At 44.0% G+C, this 13,386-nt stretch overlaps 1 protein-coding gene across 1 annotated transcript in view; it reads left to right on the plus strand.

Annotated features, from left to right (window-relative positions):
* The window catches only part of LOC137351760 (receptor-type tyrosine-protein phosphatase delta-like), a 583,992-nt gene that overhangs the window by 331,330 nt on the left and 239,276 nt on the right, over positions 1-13,386 (plus strand). Inside the window, exons 7-8 of the mRNA XM_068016566.1 lie at positions 5,016-5,033; positions 10,509-10,619. Of these exons, the coding sequence (XP_067872667.1) occupies positions 5,016-5,033; positions 10,509-10,619 (129 nt within the window). The remainder of the gene's footprint in view (positions 1-5,015; positions 5,034-10,508; positions 10,620-13,386) is intronic.

Consider the following 13,386-nt stretch of genomic DNA (forward strand, 5'->3'; position numbering starts at 1 on the left):
TACCCTTCTATTGCCCTTTTTCCCCCCCCCCCCTCTTTCTCCCATTCAATTGCCTTCCTATCCCTAAACCCATTCAGGAAAGCATTGTATGGGGGAAGAGGCAGGATTTTTTTGTGGGAACTGTCAGAACTGAGGGTGACAGAAATGTTCAGTACCCCTTCACAAAGAAACATGTCGACCTGGTTGATCCTGGAGTCAGAGGCACAGCAGCCAGTTATTTACATTGTTGACCCACTTGTTGCATTGGATGTGAAACTCCTTCCCTATGCAAAGCTTCAGTTAGATCATGAACCATGGAACACTCTTAAAGTTATATTCTGACTGCCCTTTTCTCCCCACCCCCTGTCTCCTTTTTAATTAATCATAGCTCCCAGTGCCCACACCATCACATATAGGTGCTATCCTAATAGCTAACAACCTGCTTTATTAACTGTAACTGTTACCTAATAACCCTAACAGATTAACACCCCCACTCCCTTTAGAAGCTCAACACAGTTTCAGGCTGCAGTTTGGCACATTCTGAAATTGGTAACAACCTAAATCCAACACTTTTGGAAAGGGATGGTTTCCCCTTTATATATTTTATTTTACTTTATTTTATTTTGATGTTGAAGTCGGGTGTTGTTGTGTTTCTTTTCTTGAACTGGCAGGAAGTGATGTCAGTGTAGAGTATAACATCTCGTATTTGACTGTTGCCCAGACAGGCCTCCTGTAGTTGGTCTCCCCTTGTGCTAATCTAGTGGTAACATTCCACATTGCTTATCAGATGTTTTTAGTTAACTTAAAATAGAACCAAATGCCTTAATCTAGTTCTTATTTTGGCAATAAGTTGGCATTCTTGCTCAGAGGAGCGATAAAATAGCTGACTTCAGAACTGGAAAATACGTATGGATGTTTGGTGAGGATAGGATCAGGATCTGCGGTGATTCCTTTTGTGGTCAAATGGCCTGTCAGCCATCATTATCCAGATTCACACATCAATAATGGCTGTTTAAGGTGAACTACTGGAGCCACAACACCATACCCCAGCAAGGAGTCAATACCTTCTGAAAAGGGGGAAATTACTTTAAAAAGGCAAGGAACACGTCATTTCAATAAGGGATGCTTTTTTGAGGTTGGGGCTGTGGCATACTGCTGAGGGCAGGGGAGAGGGAGGTTTACTCTGCATCCGACTGTGCTGCAGGGATTGCTTGGTGCAGATCTTTTTCCCAGTGCTGACATCCCTCATCATGATGAGCACGAGAGTTATTTTTAAAAAAATACTCTACATATTTCTTTTGGCTGCATTTTGAACCGAGACATGTGTTACTAGTTGTCCTTGTAAAGAGAGAATATGTTGTGTTTGGAAATATTGCTTTAAACACCCTTTAACTCAGATTAGAATTCCCTGTCATTTTTCAGAGAGAAATAGTAGCCATGTAGTTTAAAGACTCTTATTGGGGTGGGTTAGGAGGTGGGGGGATGGGGGGGAACCTATAAATCTGCTACAGGAAAACTCTGCTTTGGGAAATCCAGTGGTGTAGTACACCTGCCTCCTAACTGAGGTCTATACCTTGGAATCCTCAGTTGGCCATTGACTCATGGCCTAGCTGTTGTTTTTTTAGGAGTAAGTTCCAGAATTTTCCTGCAAAGTGGGAGGTACTCGTTTTCAAGAAAGAGTGTTGTGAAACCCTCTCCACGCCTTCCCCAGTATTGTCAATCAGGTGACCACGGATCACTGTTGATCTTGGTCTACGGAGACCCAGAGTCCCGCCGTCCCATCTGAGAAGGAAAGGGAAGCTGTTGAACGGATAGGGGGCTGTCGGTATATGGAACGTACCCCAGTGTGTAGGCACGGATCCATCTTCCTTCCAAAATGGCTGCTGAACAATCAAATTCCGTGATCCATTGGAACTTAGTATCCAAGACACCAAACATTTGGATGTGCCGGATTTTAGGAATGTGGTAAAATGTTGCCTGAAATTGTGCCACTTTGCTGGTAGCCAGAGGACCTGCCACCTTTTAAAGGAAGATTGTGCCACACTCTCAAAGAGGAGTCAAATAAAATGTTGTGACTTCTGAAAATGTTTTAAATATCCAAGCGGAGCAATTTCGGATTTGCCTAATCGAATAGTTTTGCATGGTATTTGATCCTGACCCTTGGGTGCTGGGAGCAGTGGTGAAGAGGGTCGACTCTGACCCCATGGTTACATAATTTGAGTATGTATCCAGATGACCCCTGGAACCTGAACTTCTGGGATTAATGTGGATGAAGTGCCCACATTGCCGAAATCTTAATCGTATATACCAGCTCTTTTAAAAAGATGTCCAATTAGTCCTACTACCCTGCTCTTTTCCCATAGACTTGCTAATCCTGGAATTTAGCTCACATACTTTTCGACCCCTGACCTTTTGCCAGATTCTGAGGTACACTTGGTTGAGCAATGTTGCAGTTCGAGCTGAAATGTCCTCTGTCCGTGAGACATACAATGCATTGTAGGAGGATGATCCAGGAGGAATCTGGACCTTGGGATACACACATGATCCAGATTTATCCAAGAATGAATCTGCTGGCTCACGGTGTATTTTGTTCTGCCCACAGCCAAAAATTCAGTGATATGTTTTTTGAGACTTTACAAGTAGAACACGTGCTCTGTTAATCACAGATGCAGTAACTGGGATTGCAAAGTCAATGTCTTGCTGATTGACAGTTCTTCTGCCCCTGGAGTATAAGCTCCCAGTTCAGGAGTGAAGTGTTTAGGAATCGAAAGACCTCTCAAAATCAGAGGGATCCAAGTCCTAAAGAACATCGAAACCTGATTTGAGCTTAGGGTTGACAACTCTGGTGAAATGTGATCCTGGAGGTTTCATCACATGACCTCCTGGTTCCAAGACCCCCGCCTCCACACTATCTCCATTGATCGCCCAAGACAGCCATTCTCTCGGCTTTCCAATGCCAATTCGAAACAAAATAAAATCTTTATTACCCAATCAGCTGATTCTTGACTGTGAATCAAACAACTTTTTTTCTTCCCATCTCCAATATTTTTATAACTAATAATCACAGTTTTTTTATATACCTCTATGATTTTCTTCAGGGTTACTCGCAAGAGCATCCTGGGGACTAACGTTCAATTTCTGGAAACTCCAGGCCAATCCAATCCTGGAGGATTGGCAAGCCTACTTGAGCTCCACCAGGTTGAGAGCAACAGTCAAGAAACTGTTTCACTTGTGCCAGAAATGTGGTGACTGTCAACCAAAAGAGTTCAAATAGATCAAACCTGTGTTAAAAATTGAGGCTCATGACAAGGTGCGCCATGAATCTAAATAGCTCAGTGGCAGAAAGACATAGGTCTGCCCTTATTGATCTGGGGTGGTATTTTATTTAGGCGATGGGAGTCTCGGCCACCAGTTGAAGAGCTGACGAGAACCCAGTGTCGCCTCTTTTTGGGAAGGCACGCTGCATCATTTGCCGATTAGGCACTTAACTGGGCAGCAGCGGGCCTTTTCTGGGATAAAGGATCCTGGTGACGGAGGTCCCGCCCGCCGAGAGCTGCTGGCCAATCAGAGGATGACGGCTCTTTTACTCAGCAGCGCCACCGCAAAGGCAGTGGCTGCTGTCAGTAATGCACCTACCTGAGGCCCAGGATCATTGAGGGACCCCGGCCACAGGTGAGTCATGGTGGGAGGGGTTTCACGGGCTGGGGGTCACTGAGGAGGGGGCCTGCAGGCAGCAAGGGCAGGGGATGGCTTGCAGTGGGTCTACCCCTTCCCGCTGCCAGGTCCGTCGATCAGGCCTTTAAACGAGGGACCACCCCACCCCACCCCACGCCATCCCACCCCTGGGAGATGGCAAGCAACCTGCACAGGTTTGCTTGTTGTGTTTCCTGTGTGGCGACAGGCCCACCCATCACTGGGCTAATACCAGCGGAGGCAGGATGAGACCCTTAATTGGGCATTAATTGCCCATTTAAGCACTTAAATTGGCAGCGGGAGGCCATTCACGGGCCCTCCTGCCACAGACTTAATTGGGGTGGAGATTGGAAGGTGGTGGGGTCCCCACCCACCATCATCCCACCCGATTAAATGCTCTCCCCGCCTTCAAAGCGGGGAGAACATAAAATTCAGCCCCCGGAGTGGACACCCCACACTTTCTCCACATTCTCGGAGGGAAATTATGCCCTGGGTTGCCTCATCCATCCTCTAGTGGCTAGTTTTTGAATGGCATTGGTGGTAACCTAGGACCAGAGGCAATCATCTGCAAAATACTGCAGATGTTGGAAATCTGAAATAAAACAGCAAGTGCTGGAAGTACTCAGCAGGTCTGGCAGCATCTGTGGAGAGAGGAACAGAGTTAACGTTTCAGGTCTGTAACCTTTCATCACAACTGCATCTCCTTGTAATTCTGTCCCATTCTCAATGAGCCCAAACAGCTCAGCTGCAATGACACCTCCTCCCCACCCCAAAGCCCTTCGCCACACTGACAAAGTGCCAGAGGGTATTTGGTGCACATAATGGCTGTACAGAACCTAATCCCAAAATGAGTGAGCCTTTAGGAGAGATGAGGGAAAATGCTCAAGTAAACAGGGAGAAGAGAGTTGCAGTATTTTCAGTGTTTGATCTGATTCCAAATCTTTGGACTGCTCTGCGCTCCTTCTGGTACAAACCAGGTGAAGTGTCTCAAACCAGCCACTGGTGTCACACCCTACACTTCTGCCCAGTTATATGGATCACCCAGGCGACAGTTACCTTACCATGAACATCTCGTGGGCAACCATCCGACTGCGGTCCGAGCTTTGGAGGCCATGTTGCTATGGAAATGGGAAGCTCTGCATTCCCCTCAAATGTGGCACCTGCCCTAATAGGGCAGTCTTCCTTTAACTGGAGGTCCACCAGCAGTTTAAAAAGAGTGAAGTGTTTATACGTCTGAAATCTTATCTTCTAAAATCTGCTTCTGCTGCAAAAGCCCGCGGCCTGTCTTCTTCAACTAACGGCTCTTCTTTTTAATCTTATTTGCATTCATATTATCCTCGCAGGTGGTACTCCAATACGAGGTAAGAATGATGGAAGTCGGTGAACTTTCACCTTTTTTTTTAGTTTCTTTTTCGTTTTAATTACTTATCCTTTTCATTTTCTTTAAGATCTTTTCATTTTCTGTTTAAGCAAAAAAAAGGTTTTTTTAATTTGTGTCTGGTATTTTGTCGCAGTCCGTTCTTTGTGTTTCTTTAAAACTTATATTAAATTGAGCAAGATTTCTCTCTATTCGATATGCTTTAACTGAAAGCATATCATAGCTTTGTGTGTCATAAAGCCAGTCACAGCTCCATATTTGTCTCTCAGTGTCTGCCCACCATCCCCCGAAAGCTTCTCTCTCCTTTTAATTTTTAAGCCGTGTCATTTATTTAATTAATTTATTTATTTTGGAGGACCATGCTGTGTGATTACAATTACATTGAGGGCCCTCTCCAAGGTGGCCTTGGCCTCCGCAAAACCAGCTCGAGGAATATTTTTGGCAGGCATTTTAATGATTAAAACTGTAGACAGCCCATAATGGAAGACGAGATGACCCGTGCTCCAACGGAAATGCTTCATGGCTCTGTGTGCCTTTGCATCAAGACAGGGCACTCAAACATAACTGAAGAGTGCCTTTGACAAAATGATTTGTGTAACTGACAACTATGTGGTAAAAAAATTGTGTATTTGGTATGTTTTTTTAATGATTTTTACGAAAACCAGTGATGTGGAGGTCTTTGCTCTGTATATTAACAAAGTATCTTTATCTATAATGTCAATAGCCCACATCCTGTAGATTATTTCCATGTTAGTTATGTATGTTACTGTGTTAATGTCTGCATATCCAGCCTTGCACTTTAGCATATCTTTCACTGTTGTATTATTCAAAAGAAAGCTGATTATAAAATCACCCCGTTCTCCCAGCTCTTTCAATGCCCGATTTTCAAACACGTCCAATGTAAATGGGCATTTGGAGGCTCCCTATCTTTTCCCTTCCCATGCATCAATTGCACAGCCTAGGCCCCAAGCTTTGTTCTGAATTCAGCCAGGGCTGCTACAATTGAGATACTGCAATTAACCTCCGTGCTTCTGGGCTGGGGAATGGGAAACTTCTGCCTGGCCACTCATCCCCGGTTTGCTAGCCAGTAACACTGCTGCAAGGTGAACTGGCTTGCGAAAGTTGGGCAAGGGCAGGATCAAGCTCAGCTGTGATGTTCCCCATGGTCAAAAAGCTCACAAATGATGAGGCAGCAGAGAGCAGCTGCACCGCTAGAACATTACACCAGTACAGTCAGCATCTTTGGGGTGGGGAGGTTTGGGGGCCACAGAGAAAGAACAAATAAATGTATTAGAGGTGGGACTGAACTTGCATTTTCTAGGATTAATAAAATTCACTGGAATCTGGCGAGTCTGGAGTTTCTATTTCTCTCTGGCTCCTGCAGGCTTCTTCATTCATGACCTCTGCCATCATTTTGGAAGAGACATATCAACCTCCAACGCAACGGAATCACCTTAAGTTAGAACTCGAGGTTGTACACCATCTCTGTTTAATGAGAGTGTAACTCATTCCTGTGGGGAACAAGTTTAGCAGGATCCACTGTGCTTCCATTCAAAAGTCCGCATAATTCAGTCAGTGTAATGCATTTTACTGTGTTCTCAATATCATTCAGTGTGGATAACACTGGGCAGTCCTTCTACAGGAAAGTGTTCTCTGTGTTGCTGCTTAGTCAGAAGCTGATTGAAATGCACTGATGCCAGTTTCTTAAATTTCTTCTTCATCAGCTATTTACTGATGTAAATTTCTCATGCATGCAGGTTATGCAGATGCAACGAGTTGTCCCCCTCCTGGCCTCTGGGACTCGAGAACGAGAGGGTCATAACCTTGACTTGGCTGCTGGTGCAATCTTACAGATGCAGCCCCAACACTGAGGCACAGAGTGGTGGGACTATGGTTTGCACCCAAGGTTTACCGTGCATTTGGGGAGGTCCCAGTTTTGTCTACCTCATCTGAGAAAGGGAACAAGGGAAAGAAATTTGGAGGAATGAATGAGGAAGGGATATTTAGTGGGGGAGGGGGGTTTGTAATGGTTACTAAAGCAATGGGTTACTTTCTCTTCCCAACGGTTTATTGCCATTTTCATAAGCACACTTTATCGATTGTTAATTGAGAGAAATAAACAAGGAATATTATACGGTTGTACTTTCAGGGCCTTTGATAGTTTTGATAGTTTAGATAGCTGTGTTGAGAGGATTTTAAACTCTTTCTGTGAATGCTTCAATTCTATTAAATCAAAATGTCAAGAGAAAATGATTGTTGTTGCAGATCTTGTCATCAAACAAGTGGGCTCTCGCTACCTCGATTCTCCCTCCCTAATTCTCTTTCTATTTCTCTCTCTCCTATCTCTGTTGGTTGGCTTTTTTCACAAAGGTGACTGTTTCCTTGTTCCAGATGGTCTTTTGCTGGTTTCTTTGCACTTCCTTGGTGAGCAGGTAGTGAGTGTAGTTCCTTCGTTCACTCACGGTTTCAGTGTATGCAAAGGGTTTGTGCTCAGTCAACCATTGTTTTAAGCTTCAGTGCAGTAGTTGGAGGGCACGTTGGATGTGGACATTTTGTGCAGATGCTCTTGTGATGTCATGAATCACTTCTGTTTCCTGATAGGTTCTGTTGAAATCTATGTGTACTCCGAGCAAGCCTTTGAAACACTCCAAAATGCAGGAAAGAGTGGCAAGTTTTCATCTGGCCCTTGTGCTGCAACATAACGACATAACACCAACCCCAAATTTCCAGGCCTCTGTCAGGATGGGTGCCACTGATGTGCCATACAGGTGCCAAGGGCCTGCCCCATGTGCATTAATGACCCCCATCCCCACAATGATGGGCTCCAGGGTTGCTGGGTGTGGGGTAGGGGGGAAACATGGGAGATTGGGAAGTTCTGATCAACCCATTAGCAAAGAGGGTATCCTGGAACTTCAGGCCGAGTGCTTCTGATCCACAAAGACCAAGCAAGGTCCAGATAGGGATTGTTCCCTGGTTTCTGCTATTGGCAGGCTGGGGCATTATAATTAACCGCAGTGTCCCTTTGGGATAAAGCGGGGAAGGGAATAGTCAATTTGGGTTCCACTCCAGAACGCTGTCCAGGAGCTGTGCATAGATGGGCGCTGAGTGAGGACAGGATGGGCTCGGCTGTGAAGTCCATAAATGATTGAATAGTCAAGTCATCTTGCACTTAATTGTCTGGGCTCACATGAAGAATGGCCATTTGGATAAATTATCGGAAAAGCGACGAGACCTGACGATTCATAATCCAATAACAAGCGTTGCTTTGGGAAGAGAAGGGATTAAAAACTGGAGGGAAAATCCTTGAAGTTCCTCACAAAGAAGTTTGAAAAAACTTGTATTTGTATAAATAAATCATTTGAGAGGAGCCCAAGGCAATAAACCAGCTTGACAAGAAATATGTCTGTGTGCAAGGGGCCAGTGTTCGAAGCTGCTGGTGCCAAGGCCACAGTGGGCCACATGACAGGGTGACCATGTGAAGGGCTGGACTTTCAATCAGAAGTGACAGGACCTTGTTACTAAGAGCAGAGAACTAATACTTCAGCCCGATTGTAGAAAAAATATATTTGGTTAGCTTTGTAAATGCTCATGAGTATTTGTTTTTTTTTCCCCGTTTCAGTCTTCTGCTTAGGGTGATTTATGTTAAACGCAGATCCCATGTTTCCCATCTAATTTGAGTGTGCGAGATACAAATGAACATGTGTCTTCCATACAATCCTCGTTCATTGCCCATATTCCTCTTTCTAGTAACTTGTCTGTTCAGGATTATATTTCCCACCGCAACACCACCACCACCCCCCCGCACCCCCAATCCCCCGCTGCCTGCAGGTTGGCTGAATTTGCTGTGATCATTATTTATTTATTTATTTAGAGATACAGCACTGAAACAGGTCCTTCAGCCCACCAAGTCTGTGCCAACCATCAACCACCCATTTATACTAATCTTACATTAATCCCATTACCCTCTCACATCCCCACACCTACACTAGGGGCAGTTTATAATGGCCAATTTACCTATCAACCTGCAAGTCTTTGGCTGTGGGAGGAAACCGGAGCACCCGGCGGAAGCCCACACAGTCACAGGGAGAACTTGCAAACTCCGCACAGAATTGAACCCGGGTCGCTGGAGCTGTGAGGCTGCGGTGCTAACCACTGCACCACTGTGCCGCCCAACTGGGCTCACCTGTGAAGTCCATGAATGATTAAATAGTCTAGTTATCTGGCACCTAATTGTCTGGGCTCACATGAAGAATGGCCATTTGGAAAAAGTATCGGAAAAACGACAAGATCCGACGAATCATAATCCAGCAACAAGCATCACTTTGGGAAGAGAAGGGATGAAAACTGGAGGGAAAATCTTTGAAGTTCCTCACAAAGATGTTTTTAAAAAATCTTGTGTCTACTTCTTTTCCATTTTAGGATTAGGATTATAATCTGAATAGTGGCCAATGGGTACTGTGAATGTACCAAGCTAGTTTAGTAGACAATACCTCCTGTTAAAGGATTGCCCTCTGTCACAAAGTAAGAAGTGAAGGCCAATATAACTAGAGTCACTGCAGCTTTGAGAGCAGGCCCCTCCAAGGTCTGAACTGGATACTCTAAGATTCCCACACTGCTTATCCATCTTGAGATCTATAAATGCGAGTGCGGTCACGGTGTTTTCTGTTTCAGTTGGAGCATAAAGCAAGTCTGGGGATTATAATCTGAGGTAGTCCCCCATTAAATGGACTGATCCATTTTAAAAGGCGTGCGCTGTTTTCATTCCTGTCTGTGCCCTGTTGAGACTGCCATAGCAGATTGTTCAGGGACCAGTTTTGTACTTGTGATGCTGATCTCAGTTCACAGGAGCTATAAGAACCCAGGCCTGCATCTCCTTTTACAAACTGTCAATAATTGCTAACTGTTGGCTTGGAATCAGGAGTCAGAATTAGGTTAAACTGCATTAATTTTAAACAGAATCATTTCCCACCCTTTTCTCTGCAGCATTAGAGCTGACCAGGGCAGGTTCATTTTGGAGCATTTGATCTGTGTGTTTCAGTTGGAGCATAAAGCAAGTCTGGGGATTGAGTTTGTAGCATTGGCGATTGGCATGCACTGTTTCGGACAGGTAGGCACACTCTTCCAGAGTGTCCTGGGGTGGGGACGAGGCGCTCCCTATGAAACATCACAGCTGAAAAGAGGTCCCGTGGCATTTCTGAAGCGATCCCGGATTAAGAAACTACTCTCTCCTCATGCAAGTAGACACCTAGCCCCAAACTTGCCCTTTGTCCTGCTGCTTAACTTGTGAACAGTATTCTGTACTTGGGTGAGCCGGTTTCATGGCTTGTGACGGGTCAGTATTGGCGATGTGAACAGGGTATTGAGGGAAGGTCAGTAGGAAATTGCAGCCATTTCTGCATGCTGTGCGTGAGAAGTCCTGGGATTTTAATTCCTCCTGCTGCCGTTTGTCTCCTGACAGGTGCTCTGCAGATCGAGAACAGCGAAGAAACTGACCAGGGGAAATATGAGTGTGTGGCTTCAAACAACGCCGGGGTGCGGTATTCTCCTCCCGCTAATCTTTACGTGAGAGGTAGGGAGCGGCTGATTACTCAACACCCTCTCACTAAAGGGTGCTGGGCCTCTAGAACGACTTCTATGAACTTCTAGTTTCTGAAAGTTTGTTTTCCATTAAAGCAGTTCAGCACAGGGGCGTATATTCCTGATAGGTTGAATTCTTATATTAAAATTCATGGGAAAACCCATGAGATTTCCTGGGAATAAATGACAGGTTATATTTGTCCCAGAAGAGCCTTGCCATAAGGATCAAAAGAAATCATTTTCTATTTTTAATTTTCTCTTCAATTATAAAAAATATCAAGCAGCTCTGTGCACTGCAGTATATTTTACAAGGTTGCTCTCCTAACACAAAGCTGTAGTGAAGGGGTTGGAGATTCAGGCACAGGTATCGGCACGCCTGAATGATGTCACTTCATGACTCGGGCGCACCAACCCCAGAGACCCCCCACCAACTCCTGATCTTAATCACCGGAAGACACCACAAGTCCAGCTGAGCTCTGCAATGGCAAGCATCCTCCTTGCAAAATGTACCCAGGAAAACTAAACAGTTCAAGCCCGAGAGCAAATTGTAACACAGAAGGAGCAACTCGGATTACTGGAACCCCACAGCAGGTCACCCAGCATCTGCCAGAGTCGCCCTTACCCTCTCACCAACATTTCCGGGTCAGTGGCCTTCATCAGAACCCCAACAGAACTCTGATCGAGGGACCCCACCCACCACATTAACCTGTCTTTTCTCATTCAGGTGCTGACTGAGCTCCTATGGACCTCCAGAATTTGCAGTCTGTAAACCCATATTGAAACAAATTATTTACAAAAGGCCCCACTATCTGCTTGACCCCACTGTCTCTCTGAAAAGGGCTTTGTTAAAACTTTATCCCACGCCTCTCCTGTTTACTCCAGATTTTTTATCTGAAAAGGCAGGTGAACAGAAAGTGCCAGAATAGCTCAGCAGGTCTGGCAGCATCTGTTTCTCTGCTGCCAGACCTGCTGAGTATTTCCAGCTCTTTCTGTTCTCATTTCAAGGTGGTACCCACATTTTGCACTTTTTAGCAGATGTGCAATTATCCCATTAAATAGTTTCTTGATATTCTTTATATCAGCACACTGTACAATATGACAGAACAACGAGAGCCTCTCATTCTGAAAGTTACTGTAGTGAGTTGCTCTGAGCAGTATGGAATAATCTACCCTAATAGCAAGAGATATTCCAAACAAAATCATCTAAACTCATAGGAAAAGACTAAACTCGAGTGAATCAAATTGAGGAGCTATTTGATCAGACATGGCAGGATAGGTGACCTTGGTCATTTTCAGTCTTCTGAACGATATAGTTGAAACTTACTTAGGTGATGTCATAACCATGGGATGTCACTATGTCAGTTCTGTTTGATTAAAGAATGGAACTAACACATGAGATGGGATAGAAATGGTCATGTGACATTCCCTTTATCTGCACTGACGACAGATGTTCATAAGATGTGTGCTAAGATCCTCAACAAACACATCCAAGTGCTATCATTTATTTTGGGAACAGTCCTGTAGGTACTGATTGTGAAATCTAATAACAAAAAGAGATATTAAACAAAAAACGTGTTGTTTCATCATGACCGTGTCTAATTTAGCGACACATGTGTTGGGGCCCACTTGATGCACTCAACAGGAGGGCCAATTGGAGTACTGTTGCACCTAAACCAATTGCAACTTGGACCATTCTTTAGAGTTAGAATACTGCTGGTTACCCAGTCTCCTGGCCAAGATTTTTCAAACCCCTTCAAAGATGGTAATATACGCCCCTGTTCGATCTGTAGATAAACTGTAGGTAGTGAGGGAAGGAACTAATTCAGCCTTTTATGTAACTTGTGTTAGTGGAATGTGTTTGAGCTCAGTTTAGGAAAGTTGATCTATAAAGACAGGAATTAAAAGGTCCCAGACCTCACTGGATCGTCATTCATTCCAGCCTTGGCCAGATTTGTCCAAAGAGGGCATTTAAATGTATAAAATATGCATTAGTTTGAAATAATTCATTCCCATTTATTTTACCCGTGACTGCAATAACCTCAGCCTGCTTCTATCGTATCTAAAATTTAGCCCTGGGAATAATGACTCCTCTTGCTGAAGACCATTAATAGTTACGTCTCTGTTAAGGCCATTCATTCTTTCAGTGTACAGAATGATGTGACTTCAAACTTAATAGCTATTTAAATATTTAGTATTATATTTTACAGAAAATTAATATTTAAAAAATTCTCAATTAATAGATCAGAAAAAACTGATTTATTATGTCAAACCACAAAATGGATGACAAACTCTTGCTTCCATAGCTGGAATGAAAAAAAAAGGCCAGTGGGTTTTCCAAACCATCTAAAAATATTGTTCTCAAATCTTTAAAATTATTATTTCAGATATTTTTACACCATTTGGTCTTTAACCGAGTGATTATTGATTCTGGAGGAATGGAACAGGATTAAATATTGTGCCTTGAGTAACTTTTCACAAAATTGTGTAAATTAGCTTTAACCTTTCTGTCAAACTCTAAACTATCAGTTGTTGACCCAGATCCTTCCAGAAATGACAGCATAACTATCAACTGGGAATTGTCTACTGATCAGTCTACTATCAAAGCCTATAACTAGGCCTAGATCCTGAAAAGGGCTGATGGCAAAATCTAGCATCTTTTTCATGCATAGAAAACAGCGTGCAGTTTATAGAAATCTCTTGACTTCTAAAAATCAGACAATGTTCATGAAGGACAGAGAAATCCCTACCATGTCACAACA

Source organism: Heterodontus francisci, chromosome 36 (assembly GCF_036365525.1).
Source record: "Heterodontus francisci isolate sHetFra1 chromosome 36, sHetFra1.hap1, whole genome shotgun sequence".
NCBI classification, from domain to species: Eukaryota; Metazoa; Chordata; class Chondrichthyes; order Heterodontiformes; family Heterodontidae; genus Heterodontus; species Heterodontus francisci.